The sequence below is a fragment of the Myotis nattereri genome, assembly GCF_964212035.1.
Source record: "Myotis nattereri genome assembly, chromosome: 18".
NCBI lineage: Eukaryota > Metazoa > Chordata > Mammalia > Chiroptera > Vespertilionidae > Myotis > Myotis nattereri.
In genome coordinates this window covers 33,746,305-33,764,258 of record NC_138093.1, presented here as the reverse complement: position 1 = coordinate 33,764,258, position 17,954 = coordinate 33,746,305, and the positions used below count along the sequence as shown (strand labels likewise).

Here is a 17,954-nt window from a genome sequence, read left to right as displayed (position 1 = left end):
GTCTCTTACCTGACGTGAATTGATGGAGACATTTCTGGTTAGAGTCTACAATGGCTCAGATTTGGGAACCACTCTCATTCCCTACCTAACCCAGAGGAATCTTGGTCCTGCCATCATTCAGGAAATGTCAGACACGGTGCTGACATTATTAAAATGTCAAACACGGAGCTGCTCCAGTTCTTAACTTCAGAGCAGATTCCTAAGCTCCCAGCTCTTGGACATGCCATTATCCTAAGGGCGTGTCTGGATTCCCTGGAACTAACCCAGAGCCACAAGAATTCCATTTCCATACAGCTCTTCCCCCAAACCTGATTATAGGGGACAACTTAGACTATTTTGAGTAAGGTGGGTACACCACTGCTTGAATCCTTTCTAATCATCTGTCCAGGCTACTGAAGACAATTTGTGGTATTAACTTGTCCCTGAAAACTTGAAAGCTCATTTCTCCATACATAGAATATACATTTTTGCCTTTAGCCCTTTTATCGTTCCGTCTTAGAATTCTGATCTCATTGCTGGCAAAGCAGAAGCCTGAGCTGTGATAAGCCCAGAGACGTATGCTTGCCTGCTCCCTGCTCCCTGCCCGCCCGCCTGCCTGTCTTTGAAAGATGCCTTTAGGCTGCTTATGTACTACTGGGTCACACAACCAAGCAGCTACCATACAGGAAGAATCTTTTTCAAGTCACTTTCCACCTTGGAGACACCACCCCCCCCCCCTCTTTTTTTAACACCTTCCCCAGCAAATCCAATCCATCCTCTGGCTTATCTGGGTCAGCAAAGGGTCTGATTTTATGCATGGCACTGTCGAACCATTAATCCGCTGCAGCTTTGCCTCTCCATCCGGCCCGTCTGTTTCTGTCAGCATCAGCAAAATGCATAATAGAGAAAATAAGCCAGGAAGGCTAATAACACTCATCTGAATAAAATAATCTCTTAGGCTGCGTCACTTCACTTCATTTTAATCAAGGTGCCAGGAAGGAATTTAGGTTTACAAATCCAGCCTGGGCCTTGTCACAAGTTCCCTGTCCAACCATCACTAAATGATTGCTTCTGTTATGTATGTACCTTCTTCTTATCCTCCTTATGGTTGGATGCTCAATAACATATGCTGAATGGTGTCTTTAGCTCATTTTTTATTTTATCTATCATCACATATATATGCCTATTTTTAATCTTGTTTTTTAAATATATTTTTATTGATTTCAGAGAAAAAGGGAGAGAAAGAGAGAGATAGAAACATCAATGATGAGAAAGAATCATTGATTGGCTGCCTCCTGCACACCCCCAACTGGGGATCGAGCCTGCAACCCAGGCATGTGCCCTTGACTAGAATCGAACCTGGGACCCTTCAGTCCGCAGTCCAACGCTCTATCCACTGAGCCAAACCAGCTAGGGCTATGTCTATTTTTTAAAATGAGAAACAATATTCTTAGACGTATTAGTACTAATATTTGCCATCTCTGTATTCAGACCAGCAGTTTTGAAAGGAATTCTGAGAAAGGGGGCTCAGCAGAAGTTGCTGAAGCACCGGGTGCCGGCTCCCTGGGCTCCCTCTGGCTCCTTCCTATGGGCCTCAGCTCACAGTCCCTGTGCGGAAGGCAGGCTGAGCAGTCCCACCTCAGGGGAAGGACAGTGGAAGATCAGATTCTGCCCTCCCATTCGCATCTCCCTCACGGCTTCCCAGAGACCACAGCTGCTTGGTTAATTGCCTGTTGCTGCTGGCTTATCCCGAATGTTATTTGCCGAGGGCTGTTCGTTTTCAGCAGCGCTCTTGGCCTTGGCCCAGGGCCGGGTGAGGAGCATGCTGGAAGATGATGAAAGCTGAGTCCTGGTTTGTTTGGAAATAAAAATAATAATTTTTTCCCCACATTTGTATAGTGTTTTACTGTTGATGTAATTCTTGTGCATCCACCATCTCATTTGAGCAACGCAACAGACCTGTGAGGTGGGCAAGTCAGACAGACACTGTTGGCCGAAAGGGAAACATTCTTCACTAGAGCAATACAGAGGCTCAAGCCACTCAGTGATGCCAAGCTTGTGTCACACAGCCCATCTGCAGAGCTGTGAACATAGCAATTATTAATTAAAAGCACCTTAGGCCAGCAGAGCTTCTAGGGTCCTGCTTTGAAGATCTTTAGGGAGCTAGATGGACACAGATAGGGATGCGTCCATTTCACAGGTGAGATAGCTGAAACCGAACAGAGGGAAGCGCAAAAAAGGGAAGTGTAATACAAGCCAACTTGGACTTTTGTGGAGGTCTTCCCCCTAGATATTCGAGAGAAATCCCTTTGAGCATTGGTTGCCAAGTGTGTTGAACATCCATGAATAATCTAAGTTGAAGAGAAAGACTGGGTTAATGTATTTGAAGCTAACGGTTGAGCTGTGCAGGTTAGTTCTTTCAGTGCATGCTTAGTCGGCTTGTGACTTTCTGGTCTCCTTTGATTGGACTCCAGAGTCATCTCCTCTCAAGTACAGTATGATGCTTTTTTGATCTTCCTCCTAAAAATTTTTTTTAAGCAAGAAAAACACTTCTGGATATTTTGTCTGCTTTTTAGGGATTAGTGTTTGAGGAGGTTTGCAGCTGTTCAGCACATTCCTAAGGGATGTAGACCTTTCTCTTTAAATGCCCAAGTATTACACAACCTAAGACTCTGGGGGCGGGGAAAGTAAAGAAACTGTACAAACAAATGATAGATGGAAAAGATATAAAGGCAAATTTCAATCTCCTAACCAAACGAAGTTCCCCTGGCTCCAGCAGCCCCAAATAAAATAAGGCTGCAAAGCTGCTAAAGCAGGAAACCACTCTAGCAGAACCATAATAGGCTCCCCATGAAATCACGTCTCGGTGCCTCGCTTATTTTCCAGCCTGAAGTGTGTTTCATCTTTGTTCGTGTTGGCTGGGAAAATTGTCTCTACAGCATGCCTTTCCCCTCTCCTGCCCCACCACCTTCCCAAAATAAATAAATGAATTAATTAAAACACCTCAGTTGAAGAGGAATCTAGTCTGAAAAAGCATACAAACTCAAAGAACCAAATACATTATATGAGAAACTACGGTATTAGTAAAAGAGATGGGAACCCCTAAAAGAAAACAGTGTCTAATACTGTTTTTTAAAGCCACAGGTTCCTTTTTAAAAATAAAAATCTTGCATAAACCCCCATATATGCAACAGATTTACTAGTGTAAATCTACTTTTAAAGTGGAAATTTATAAAAAGCCCTTATTACTACAGAGTCTACCAGTGAGCACATGAGACTGTGTTTATGAACCCAAAATATTGATTGACATTGGGATTATGAATCACAGTTGCAGTTTTATGTCAGTTTCAGCATCCAAGTTATTTCTGGTTCTGATTTGGGTTGCCCAGTATCAAGAAACTACTAATTCACACAAATGAGTTGTTTGAAATAGTTTTAAATTGATATAGGTGCTTGAAAAATGATAATTTTGTTTTAATTAATATTGCCTACCAGCTATTCTCACTCACCTTCATAAATATTAACTGGATAATCCCAAAAGTATATAAGAAACATTGCAATTGATAATGAGATAGGATGATAATGAGCATGACTATTCTCACTACCCAAATATGGTCTATAGAATGAGCTCCTGAGCCTTCTGTAGGATGTAGTTAAACTTGACCACTATGTATGAAGTTATATGCTCACCCAAACAGTTTTTTTGAAGGAGGCACACAGGCTGGAATTAAAAGCTATTAGTACAGAGCAACATCCATTCTAACCAATAGCACATTGCTCAGAAGTTCAGATGCATGCATTGATTCTTTATTCCCAGGTTCGTATACAATGAAGTTCGCCTGGCAGCCCATGAGACACTGTGATGTTGCCTACTGCAGGGAACTGAAGCCAGAGTAGGTTTGGCGTGATTATTTGTCAATAGTTTCCTCATAACAGAATTGGGAAAGCCCTTCTAAGTTGGATTCCATACTCTAAAAATCACAGGTGCCTGGCACCCTCCAGCCCTGAATGGAAGCAGTGCTAAGTCAAACCACACTCAAGGCACTTTGTTTGCTCTGAGAGTTGGACTGGAGGGACGGGTAAGGGAATAAACAGGAAAAAGATTCTTTGTCGTGATTAAGCAGATTCTCTTTGCAATTATAAAGCTTTGTTTTTAATTTCAGAATTGCCACTTTTTAGCTACGTGACCTTGACCAAGATATTTAACTTTTCTTTTTTTAAAAAAAAATATATTTTATTGATTTTTTTACAGAGAGGAACGGAGAGGGATAGACAGTTAGAAATACCGATGAGAGAGAAACATCGATCAGCTATTTCCTGCACACTCCCCACTGGGGATGTGCCCGCAACCAAGGTACACGCCCTTGACCAGAATCGAACCTGGGACCCTTGAGTCTGCAGGCTGACGCTCTATCCACTGAGCCAAACCGGGTAGGGCGATATTTAACCTTTCTTAGTCCAACTTTCCTCTTCTGCTGAATGCTGAAGTAACTGCATAGTACACTGATAGTAACACCCATTTCACCAGGCTATTGTAGGGTTCAAATTATATAACATCAGCCATGGGGTCCAGCTATGTGCTAAATACATAGTAAGCCCTTGATAAATAGGACCGCAAGCAACCCCTGCTTTCTGTTTTTCTCCTTAAAGAGATCCAAGTTGCAGATGTAGAACTTTCTGTTGCTTAAATTAGTGCTGTAAACTGAGTAGAAAATAATTCTTTCAGATCACAATGCTTTCATTAGAAATGAGCATCTAGGTTTGGCACTTTACTGTTCTACTCAGGCTGTAGAAGTTGTAGGAATACATGTGTTCTGGGAATGATTGTACTCTAGGGTATATGGGACATGAGATAATGGCTCAATCAGTGAAACCAAAGCTTCCTTAGATGTGTTCTATGGAACTGAAGAGTTTTTAGTGACTTTTTCATGGCAACTGCCTCTAATGTTGTATTCATGGAATTCTGCAATAGGTAAGTGTGTGGGCGTTTAGTCTGTATTGCTCTAATAATTTTTGTCTCTAGACAAAATCTCGCTAACTTTTTGTCTCTAACCCTAGATGCATACCAGATGACTTAGTGGCCAAGGGAATGGCCTTGGCGTGAGACAACCTAGAGCTTTTTCTAGTCAAACAACACAGAATTGTGGTTCTAGTCCCTGAATTCATCTTACTAGCTGCATGATTCATTCTTACTAGCTGTGGATAAGTTTTCTACTCAGTAAAATGGAGATAATGGTAGTGTTTGTCCATTTTGCAAATTCATATATTTATGTTTTGCGTTTGTTTGTTTTTTTACAGTGAAATGATGGAGCTTAGATGAAATAATGCACGTAAAACAGTCTCCCAAGTTCCTAGAACATAGTAGATATTCAACAGATAATCTTGCTTCTCCCCCTCCTTCTCTTCTTTCCTCTTCCTTCCCTCTCCTTATCATTATCCTCATTTTCTCCCTTTTCTCCATTGAGTTGTTAGGAAAACAGAACACGAGAGGTGCAGAGTGCAGGAAAAATAACGGTATTTCTGGCGTGGCTTTGATCACTGTGATTTTGTGATGTGGACTGTAGTCACAGATATTGGTCCTGGTTGCTTACTAACAATGATTTTTTTCCTTGCTGTTTCTCTGCAGGAAGGATCAGAATGTTCTTTCTCCAGTCAACTGCTGGAATCTCCTCTTAAACCAGGTGAAGCGGGAGAGCAGGGACCACACCACCCTGAGTGACATCTACTTAAATAACATCATTCCTCGATTTGTTCAAGTCAGCGAGGACTCAGGAAGACTCTTTAAAAAGGTATGCAGCTGTTTATAGTCATAAGCTAGTTGGGTGGAGTAATGACACAGTTTTGTAAATAAGAGAAAGAACATCTTATTGTCCCACGTATAAGACTTGAAATTGGTCATTTCATATCATATACTCATGGAGGCAGAATATTAAATTGGCATTCTTTTCTTTCTTTCTGAGCTGAATTAATAGTAGGGCCAGGAAAGTAACCATTTGCCAGGTATAAACCCAGGATTGGCAGCATAATTCATAATCTGCATGTGTTAATTATGGTTAGTTGATTTCCATACGTGATTTGTGAAGCTGTTAAGATTCAGGGACCTTCCGTGTCACTTCATGTTTTTTTTTCTTCTAGTCCATTTAGCAAATTCATATATTTATGTTTTTGGTTTAGTTCTCTTTCCAAGTTCTTATCTTGTCCAAGGGGAACTTATGAATTTGGTCTTTCTTATCATGACATACCTTTTCTTTAAGTTCTGAATGCTTTTTGAGGCTCATTTGTTTGTCATAATAACTTGGATATAAGTTAAAAAAAATTGACCAAGGAAAGACTCAAAAATAATTGTGATAATCTTAAGAAATTTATGGCAAATTCACCTTACCTGTCAGTAGCGGAACTATCTCTTGGAAAGCCAGAAACTTCTTTACTTAACTCTCTCAACCTGAACTCTCAATGGAGTCATTTATTCATGAATTTTGGTAACAAGTGGTGGCAAAGGCCCCAACCATTGTACATACCATGTCTAACGCTGAGGTCTGAGATCCACAGATGATATTTCAGAAACCAAATAATCTTACCACACGTTATAGGTGTAAAGAATCTATATAGGGCTATTGTATTTGTTTTCTTTTTCTTTCTTTCTTTCTTTATTTATTTTTATTGCTTAAAATATTACAAAGGGTATTACATATGTGTCCATTTTATCCCCCCACCCTAGACAGTCCCCTAGCCTCCCCTATTCCCCAGTGTCTTATGTCCATTGGTTATGCTTATATGCATGTATACAAATCCTTTAGTTGATCTCTTACCCCCCTACCTCCTGCCCCCCAACCCTCCCCGGCCTTCCCGCTGCAGTTTGACAATCTGTTTATTTGTTTTCTATATATGGAATTCATTGGTTTCCAGTTGACAAAATTCAGTGTTAAAATTTAAGGCTGGGAGAGAAAGGATTTTAGTCAATAGGACTGTGGTCAGCTGTTGCTCGTGGTTTTCCAATTTTTGTTGTTGTTGTTAATCCTCCACCAGGGATATATTTTTTCCATTGATTTTTAGAGAGAGGTAGAGATAGAGAAAGAGAAACATCGATGTGAGAGAGATACAACAAGTGGTTGCCTCCCACACAAACTCCGACCAGGGCCAGGGATCGAACCTGCAACCCAGGTATGAGCCCTTGACTGGGAATTGAACCCGAGACCCTTCAGTGCATAGCCCGAAGCTCTGATCACTGAGCAACACTGGCCAGGGCAGTTTTCCAATTCTTAACATTAGGAAGTTTTCCAGATCTCAGTAGGATTGGTATTAGAACTAGTTTCTTCTGTTTATTTTTTTATTTTTATTTTTTAAAATATATTTTATTGATTTTTTACAGAGAGGAAGGGAGAGAGATAGAGAGTTAGAAACATCGATGAGAGAGAAACATCGATCAGCTGCCTCCTGCACATCTCCTACTGGGGATATGCCCGCAACCCAGGTACATGCCCTTGACCGGAATCGAACCTGGGACCTTTCAGTCCGCAGGCCGACGCTCTATCCACTGAGCCAAACCAGTTTGGGCAGTTTCTTCTGTTTAAACAGCATGAAAAAATAAATTATTTAGAATCTTCCAACTACATAGTTGCATATGTGAAGGGGTCTTTCCCTGTGTGTTAGAGACAGTATATTAAGGGTATAACATTTGACAGTGAAAAGAAGGGAGAGAAAGATAACTTCCTCCAGATCTCACTGGTTATATTTAGTGGCCTGGCTGTTCTGTGGTTGGGGCCACGCTTCATTTAGGGGCAAGGATACTTTTCACCATCTACTCATAGCTTTCAGCATCTGCTGTAGCTTGCTTGTCATTATTTGAATTATTCTGCAACAAATTAGTGATGTGTATATATGACTAAAATGAATGACTATCTATAAAATAAATGTGTAATATGCTAATTAGACTGGACAGCCGAACGACCTTCCTGACGTCATTCTGGATGTCTTTCCGGATGAAGCCGCAGCTGCAGGGGCCGAGGCAGAGGCGGTTAGGGGCGATCAGGCAGGCAGGCGAGCAGTTAGGTGTGATCAGGCAGGCAGGCGAGTGGTTAGGGGCGATCAGGCAGGCAGGCGAGTGGTTAGAGGCAATCAGGCAGGCAGGCAAGTGGTTAGGGGTGATCAGGCAGGCGAGCGGTTAGGAGCCAGCGGTCCTGGATTGCGAGAGGGATGTCTGACTACAGGGATTAGGCCTAAACCGGCAGTCAGACATCCCCCGAGGAGTTCCGGATTGCGAGAGGGTACAGGCCCGGCTGAGGGGACCCTCCCACATTCTTCCCCCTGTGCATGAATTTTGTGCACCGGGCCTCTAGTAGTTGATAATACTGTATTGAATACTGGAAATAAGTCTAAAGAGCAGATTTCAGGTGCACTTTTCATACACACAAAGGTAACTATGTGAGGAGATATATTAATTAGCCTGATTATAGAAATTATTTTATCCTATATAATAAAACCCTAATATGCAAATAGACCGAACAGTGGAACAACTGGCAGCAGAACAACCTGTCGCTATGATGCGCTGATCACCAGGGGGCTGGTAGGTTAGCTTGCTGCTGGGGTCCGGCTGTTTGGGACTGGGCAAGACAGGCCGGACACGCCCTGGAGCCAATCTCCCGCAGTCCCTCCCAGGCCTCTAAAATATTTCTTCTAATTAATTTCCTTTCAATGTGCACGAATCTGTGCACCAGGCCTCTAGTATGTATATAAAATCATTGTTATACACCTTGAATAGATACAATTTTTATTATAAAAATTTAAAACTTATTTAGGTGGAACCTTGATAGTAATCAGATACTACTTCAGCTCTTCTTTATGCCCTGGACAGCCACTTTAGCCACCTTGAGAAGAAAAGGGGGTGACTGATAGTTTTCTCTTCTGTTTGCTGTGTTCATCTGAGAAAAAATTTTTGTGAGAAATGGTCAGTTATCTAGATGTCACCCAATCTCTCTGCTCCCTTTTCTCCCAGCTTTAGAAGTTTAGGGGAGAACCAAGCTGAGAGTCTTGTAGCCCCTCCAGATCTCAGAGATGTTTATGTTGAAGGCAGCCAGTTATCCAAACCATGAATGTCCCTGGTTCCTCAGGTGCCCTTCACATTTTACTAAAGTCCTAGCTGCATGGCATGTATACAAGACACTTGCCCTTTAGTAGGAAAATCCACTTGTGAATAATATTCCTAGCCATGGTCTCCGAGTTCATCTACTTAAGCTGGGCATTTCTATGCTGGGGGGATTGGAAAGAATTTCTAATTACTCACACTTTATTGCATTATCTATATATTACATTTTATTGAAGAAAATTACACTTTTAGGCTTATAGCTAAATGCATTTTTATAAACAACATATTTGGTAACTAGCTCCCAGATCAAGAAACAGAATATTTCAGTACCCTAGAAGCACTGCACCCCTCCCCCATGCTTCTTTCTAGTCATTAAGGAGTTAGGAGGAGACAAGTCCCAAAACCCAAGGATAACAATTGTCCTGACATTGAATAGCAGATATTCGTTTTCATTGGTTTCATACTTTATATAAATAGATCCATACAGAGTGTATCTTTTCTGTCTGGTTTCTCTCATTCAACCTTTGTTTATGAGGTTTAGTCATATAGTTGTTTATAGTTACAGATCATAGAGATCTTGATAAATTTTTATCAATTAAGTCATAGATTCATTTGCCCTGGCCAGTGTGGCTCAGTTGATTCGGCATTGCCCTGTGCACCCAAAGGTTGCCAAATCTATTCAGGTTAGGGCATATGCCCATGTTGTCGGCTCAATCCCCTGTAGGGGTGTGTAGAAGGCAGTTGATGATGTTCCTCTCTCACATTGATGTTTCTCTCTCTCCCTTCATTTCTCTCTATAAATCAATAAAAATATGAATATATTTTTAAACATAGATTAATTCTGGTTTGGCTGGGTGTGAGCCTCTCTGCTTTCTAGTAATGGACACAGAAGCATTCTCTCTCCATACCTTGGTTTTTTCATCTCTTTTGGTTAGAGTATGTTGCACAGGAAGAATTAGAATCCCACTGTTTAAGATACAGTAATCAGATAAGAGAACTAAAGAATGTACCTGGCTACCGTGTCAACTATGTGAAGCTTCCAAGGCGTGGCTGTGCTCTCTGAACAGAGGCCTTTTCCCTCAGGCTCAGCTTTGCTACTAACTCCAACACCTTGGCTGATTACTTCTCCTTTCTAAGCCTCAGTTCCCAGAAGTTTTTTTGTTTTTGTTTTTTTCAGAGTTAGGCTGTGTGGTCTCCATGCTGCTTTTGAAGTCTAATATACTGTAATTCTATGATGACGAGGGTATTCTACACGGGGGGCTTTCTTCCAGTTGTTGGTGACCTTTGTTAAATTCTGATAGGTTAGTTGCAGTCCCTGAGATAAGGACAAACAAGAGTAGATGTGGGTATGGAGGGGGCTAGCTTAAGCAATGGAAGACTACATTTCTCCAGGAATGCAGCACTCAGATTCTGTTATCTGTAAAGGCCAGCAGCCAAGAGATGCCGAAGTGGAATACACATGTGTAAAATAGATACACCTTTTCTTTTACCTATAAATTTGGTTCCAGCAGCAAAAGAGACACCAACTTCAGAAAGAATACCTTTATTTCTGAGTCAGCTATGGATACCTATGAAAATTCACAAATGTGAATCTGTTCATCAGTGGCAAAAAATATGCGTTGCCTCCTTTTCTCTTCCTCCTCCTCCTCCTCCTCCTCCTTCCTCTTTTTAATCTATAAAACTTGATTCGCTGGCATGGGTGAATTTCAAAAACCAACATTTTTTGAAATCTTATGTGCCAGGTACAGTGTTAAACACCTTAAATGCATTACCTTTCTTAATCCTTATAATAATTCTATAAGGTAAGTAGTACTATCCCTATTTTATGAAGGAGGAAACTGAGGCTTAGAGAGATTAAGAAGAAAAAAAAGGTGAAGCTAGTATTTAAATCCAGATATTTGTCTCTAGAACTCAAGGTTTCTATGTACGAGTTCCATTAGGATCTAGGTATTGTGTGCAGAGTAGAGGGTGTTTCAGACTTTCTTACTCTTTTCTGTTGAATCCAGGTATTTCACTTGGTTACAGAATTAATCTAACCTTTTCTCTTAAACACAAACCTTCAAAGGGTGAGGAGGTGTTAAACATCAACATGGGCTGTTTCTTCTACCTGGTGTCTGGGCAAGCAGCTGGAAGTTGAGAGGGAAATAGGGCAGCAGTATGTTTCTCCCTCGGGGCACAATGTCTAGTAAGAGAGAAACAAAGACTCATTAAATGTAAGAACTGGCCTATTATCTGGCCCACAGCTAACTCAGCTGATTTGGGGATGTCAGGGGGGCTGTACAATTGACCCCTCTATGCTACTGAACGTCCTTAAGGGATGCTCCCTGCTGGGCCTCTGGTTTGTGGTTCTGTTTGCTGGGACATATTTGACACTTGCATGAAACCATGGTGGATTCCTTTAGCTAAATATAACATCTGGAGAAAGGAGTCTCCTGTCCACAGCTTAGAAACAGACCCACTTTGTTGAGGACTCCAGGGGAAATTGAGCCCATTTGGTGCTCCTGACATCTCTTCTCGTGTAATGAAAGCTCCGTCTGTCTAACCCCTGTTGGAACCCAGGTTTGGGCAAATATTATTGCTGCCACCTTCATCTTTTAATGCAGTGGCTTAAAAAACGGTGGCCAAACACTCACTGTCAAACACTCCGGTTCCAGGTTGTCTCTGAGAGGCACGTTCTAAAGAATCCCACCAAAACTACAAATAATTTTCCCCACTTTCTCAGCATAAACTCAAATAAACTTGGGTGTGCTTTTTCTCAGAGAGGAGAGAACAGTCCTGTTCTCTCTTCCTCCTTTCACTTAGCTGGAACACACTTAAAAGTACCTGGACTTTGCTTTTCAAGTCACTGTTTTTAGCCCTGGACAGTTTGCTCCCATGTAGGTTTGGAAGCTGGTCAGTTGTCCCAAGACTCTCAGTTGCATCCTTTTTTACAGTATTCCAGCTAACTGTACTCCTGTCTGACCTTTGTTATCCTGAGGTTCTGTGGCAGAAAGCCAAGCTAAGTTGAGAAAGCTAGGTCAGATTCCTGATAGACCAGTAGCTCTCGACTTTGCCTGTTAGTGAGAGTCATTAAAAAAAAAATCTTTGTAACCTTGAATAGATAAGAGTTTTTAGGATAGAAAAAGCATGGACTATAAAAGGAGAAAAAAAAGATAAATTGGACTTCACCAATTCTTGGACTTTTGCTTTTGGAAAGACATTGTTAAGAAAATGAAGACAAGCTACAGATTGGAAGAATATATTTATAATACATATTACTAAATAATAATAAAAAAGCTACTCAGATTTAAAAAAATAAGCTAAAGATTTCAAAAGACACTTCACTAAAGAAGATATATAAATGTCCAATAAGCACATAAGATACTTAGTTTCATTGATCAGCAGGGAAATGCTAATTCAAACTATAAGGAGATATGCTGTGTAGCATATATCTAGATATATAGCTTATCACTAGAATGGTTAAAATTAAAAAGATTACCCTGCTGGCGTGGCTCAATGGTTTTGCGTCAGCCCATGAACCAAGAGGTCACTGGTTCGATTCCTAGTCAGGGTACATGCCGGGCTGCGGGCTTGATCCCCAGTGCATGAGGCAGCTGATGATGTTTCTTTCTCAGCAGTGCTTCTGTCTCTCTATCCCTCTTCCTTCCTCTCTCTCTACAAAACAAAGACTCGTACCTGAATATTCCTAATATTGTGTGCTGAATAATGGTCTCCCTGCCCCCCCTTCCCAAAGATGTCCTTTTCCGAATATCTAGAACCTGTGGACATTATCTTATGCAAATAACACTTTGTACATACGATGAATTTGAGGATCTTATGATGGGGATGTCATGCTTGATTATCCAGATGAGCCCTAAATGCAGTCACTAGTGTCCTTATAAGTAGGAGATGGAGGGAAATTACAGACAAAGAGGAGAAGGCCATGCGATAGAAGTAGAGAGAAGCAGAGTCACAGAGAGAAGCTGCTAGGATGGAGGAAGAGGCCACGAGCCAAGGAATGCAGCTGGAAAAGGCAAGGAAACGCAGCTGCCCCGAGAGCCTCCTAAGGAATCACATCTGCTGATACCTTGGTTTTGGCCTAGTAACACTCATTTTGGACTTCTGACCTCCAGAACTGTAAGAGAAAAAAAATGTATGTTGTTTGAAGCAACCAAGTTTGCAGTAATTTGTTATGGCTGACATAGGAAGCTAATATTTTATTCATAATAGCCCAAAATGGAAACAAATATGCATCAACAGATGAATGGGAAAACATAGGTGGTATAGCCATATATTAATACTATTCAGCAATAAAAAGGAACAAAATGTTGATGATACAATAATGTAAATGAATCTACAAGTATTATACTTATAAAAAGAAGCCAGACACAATGAGTACATTCTGTATGAGTCCATTTATATGAAATTTTAGAAAGGATAACTCTAATCTATAATTGATAGGAAGCAAATCAGTGATTGCCTTGAGGCCATTGTGTGGATGAGGAATGGTCTGCAAAGGGACACAGGGAACTTGTATGGCTATGGTAATATTATACAATCTTAGTTATGATTGTGGTTACATGAGGATGTGCATTTGTCAAAGCTTAGCATACTGTATACTTAAAATGTATAAATTTTACTGTTTGTTTATTATGCCCCAGTAAAGCTTATTTAACAGATAATTTTTAAAAATACAACACCAAGCCCCCCCACTCCCTCAGGACAATTGAATCAGACTCTGGGCTAGAGGCTCGATGATTCTGGCACATGGCCAGGGGTGAGAACCACTGGTTGCAGACACTCTGGTTTCCACCTTTGGGAAACCCAAGAGCACAGAGCACGTCTGAAGTCATAAGATCCTGTCTGAATGTGAATCATGTTTGCCCCTGCAACAGACAGTACTGGAGCATCTAGGCTGGTTGGTCTACCAGTGGTCGGCAAACTCATTAGTCAACAGAGCCAAATATCAACAGTACAACAATTGAAATTTCTTTTGAGAGCCAAATTTTTTAAACTTAAACTATATAGGTAGGTACATTGTTATTAACTTAATTAGGGTACTCCTAAGGCTTAGGAAGAGCCACACTCAAGGGGCCAAAGAGCCACATGTGGCTCGCGAGCCGCAGTTTGCCGACCACTGGTCTAGGCAACCCATTGTGGTTTTCCTGCTTTATTCTTGGAGGGTGACAAAGGGTGAGTCTGGCTTCAGATAAATTAAGTCATATTGCAGGAAGTGGGGAATGTAAGAAGGTGCTAAGGAAGAAATGTAAGAGTCTCAATTAATACTTTTCTCCAGGGCCCGCAGATGTTAAACATGTCCTTTTCCCATTAGTAGGTCAGTCATGATACAATATCTGAAATAAAAAGAGAATTGCCATGACCAGTCAGATTTCCTTTGGCACCCAGGAAATGGGTCTAGCTGGAAAAGAGGACAAAGGAGATTTCAAACTAAAAGCAGTAAATGTCCCTGCCTACCTGTGAATCCCCTTTGGGCTGGAATAGGATTTCCTAGGAGTCTCTGAGTCTGGCTATTTGGCATATGTGAGCAGAGAGGATGATGATTCTGTAAGGAGACATGTGCTGTGGTGTTGTCATAAATAAGAAAAGAAGAAATGACCCAGAGAATGGATTTCCAATGTTTGTGTTCTGCCCTCTTGAGAAAGGGTTTAGTTTGGAGATGTCTTTGGGAGAAGGAGTAGGTGAGTGATTTTTCAGTCACCTCCCTTCCCCCATTGAACTCAATATCTGTTATTGATTGAATTTCCTCCACATAACATGCTCACCAACAGCGTTGTGCAGTGCTTTACAGACAGTGGCTCCATTTGCCCATTTTATCTTGTTGGTAGCAAAAATCTGTTCTGATTAATTGAGCTTTATTCTTTCATATCTGATGAAGAGATCGTCTTTGAAAAAAAGAATAGGATGTGAAGCTGAGCTGATTGGAGTAGGGGATGGAAGGCAGCCAGCTACTTCAAAGGTATCTCGGCTGATAAGGGGCATCAGGTTTGCTGCCAAAGCCAACACTGAGGGGAGCTTTGCAGCTAGTGCTGTTCCTGGCATTTTCGCTTTGGTGTCTGTGACACTAGGTCAGTGTCATCTGTATCCTCTCCCTTTGGGCTTCTCTCTGGGTGGTCTAAGCTTCTTTTTTTGGACTGAGGAAAATTCAGCTCAGAGGGAATGTGTGCATCCAAGATGCCTGCAGTCTTTTGCTTAGGTTTGTTTATAGGTTTGCCTTTTTGGTGTTTTAGTTCTCAGTATCTTTTTACCCTTCTTGAAGGAGCCTAAGTAAGGTGCTATGTTTAATAGATTGATAGTGTAATGGTACATCAATCTTTATAAATCAAGAGATGATTAAAAGAATCTGAAGAACAATTTGAAAAATAGATGGAGTCTGGGAAAGAGAGGTGCCATGGACAGAAAGCCAAAGTGTCCAAATACAACCTTGTATTTAAATATAACCCTAAACTAAAAGAGCATGTAGTCAGTAAGCATTTTAGTGACAACTGTAAACACAGCATCATGCTAGGTGCCAAAATCCACTTGAAATCAAATTGAGGAGTAAGGTGCCCCAGAGAGCTTAGGACTTTTCAGGCTACTCTTTGGTCTGCTTAGATCTTTCAAAACTCTCTATGGTATGATGATGATGATGATGATAATAACAAGCTTTTATAAAATGCCTACTATAAATATTAAACACTGTCGTAAGCCTTAAATATGTTTTCTCTAACCTTTATATTTTGCAGGTTTTTTTCCTTAACTTGTTACGGGAATCTAAACTACGTAGAAAAAGTACACGTTATAAAGCAAGCATGTCAAACTCACGGCCGCAGGCTGCATGCCTCCTTTATTTGGCCCGTGTTAGCCTTTGAGTTTGACATGCTGGTTGTAAAGTGTACACAGATCAGTGAATTTTTACAAACTGAAAACCACTATGTACTTCGCATCCAGATAAAGAAAAGAATGTTACTAAGTATTTCATGAGTTACCTTCTTTGGCTCCTTCCATTCATTATCTCCTAAAAGGAAGCCACTATCCTGACTTCTAGCACAATAGAAGAATTTGCCTGTCTATTAAAAAATATATGTAAATCAAATCATATAATATTCTTTCAATAATTTCAATGTTATTCTTTTTTTTCCTGGCCTCCATTGTTTCTGATGAGAAGTTAGCTGTGATTTTTATCTGAAGGCTAAAAATGTTCCCCTGAATGTAATGTTTGGGGGGTTTTATGACTGCTTTTCATCTTTTTCCTTTATCTTTGGTTTTCAGCAGTTTGACTCTGATGATTCTAAGTGTAGTTTTCATTGTATTTACTTGGCTTGGATAAATACAATATCTCAGTATCCTGGATCTGTGGGTAGTGGTTTTTCTTCACTTTGGGAAAATTTCTGGCAAATATTTTTTCCATCCCATTTTCTCGTCTTACTTTGACTCCAATTGCACATCTTTTAGACTGCTTGGTAACAGACATGCAGGCCATTGAGGCAAGCTTTTTTCCCCTTAGGGTCTTAGTTTAGATGATTTCTAAAGTTCACTAATCTTTTGTTGCATCAGTGTGCTATTAATAATGTCCAATTAATTTTTTATTTTGTAGATATTGTAGTTTTGAGTTTTTGGATTTCCCTTTGGTTCTTTTTCAGTTTTCCATATATCTGAAATTTCCCTCTCTTCATTTGTTATTTTTAAAACATAGCTGGTACTTACTTAAAATTTCCTATCTATTTTTTTTAACACCTACACCATCTATGGCCAGGTAGCTCAGTTTGAGCGTTGGCCCAATAAACCAAGGTTGCAGGTTCAATCCCCAGTTAGGGCACATACAAGAATCAACCAATGAATGTATAAATAAGTGGAATGACAATTTGATGTTTCTCTCTCTCTCTCCCTCCCTTCACCTCCCTCTCTCCCTCCCTTCCTCTCTCTCTAATAATTTTTTTAAAAAGTAATACATGTTCTTTAAGATATTGTGGGGAAAGCAAAAATAATATAAAGAAAATAATGACTACTTGGAATTGCTATTAACATTTTGGTGTATTTCCTTCTAATCTTTTTTTCCATGTGTATTTTCTCTAGAAAATTAGGACTATATTGTGTATTAAATTTTGTGTAAATCTTTAACATTTTAAGTGAACATTTCCCCCATGCCATTGTATCATCTTTTAAAGCATTGTTTTTAATGACTGTATATAGCATTCTGTCTTCTGGCTATCCCATAGCTCACTCAGACATTCCTTATGGTTCTTTGTGGGCTGTGTTGTTTTGACTGTCTTATGGACCATGTTTTGGTACATTCAGAAGCAATTTAGAATCTCGTGGTGTCTTCTTGGAGGTCACGTGTTTTTAGGCTGGCTAGGTTGCCTGCGCTTTCATTTGGGAAGAACCTACTTCCATTTGACATGGGGCAAGGAACTGGGCTTTCCCTCTTCTTTCCCGTTTTCTTCCTCTTCTGTCTTCCTCATTGTCTCTGAGCTCAGCCAGGAACCTAGACTTCAGAGCTATGTCTGAGCCTGGGCTCTCGTGGCTCAGTGGAGTTCTTTCACACTGCGTCTCAGTTCTCTTATCTTTACCCTCACTCTTCCTTTCCAGGATGTCATAGAAATCAGTAAAACCTGGAAAGAAAGTACTCTCAAATTATCAACAAGATAGGCAATAACTAACATTGGTGAGGATATAGAGAAAGGGGACTCATACACTTTTGGTAGGAATGTAAATTGGTGCAGCCATGTGAAAACAGCATGGCAGTTCCTTAAAAAAATAAAAATTGTACTACCATACGATCCAGCAATTCCACTTATGGGTATATATCCAAAGGAATTGAAATTGTATCCAAAAAGATATCTGCATCCCCATGTTTATTGCAGTATTATTCACAATAGCCAAGATATGGAAAGAACCTAATGTCCTTGGATGGATG

General features: G+C 40.5%; 1 protein-coding gene across 2 annotated transcripts in view; it reads left to right on the top strand.

The window, feature by feature from the left end:
• Positions 1-17,954, top strand: part of SRGAP2 (SLIT-ROBO Rho GTPase activating protein 2) — a 245,527-nt gene that overhangs the window by 125,046 nt on the left and 102,527 nt on the right. For both annotated transcript variants that reach the window (XM_081113001.1, XM_081113000.1), the window contains exon 4: positions 5,606-5,768. In XM_081113001.1, coding sequence (XP_080969127.1) covers positions 5,606-5,768 — 163 coding nt within the window. The remainder of the gene's footprint in view (positions 1-5,605; positions 5,769-17,954) is intronic.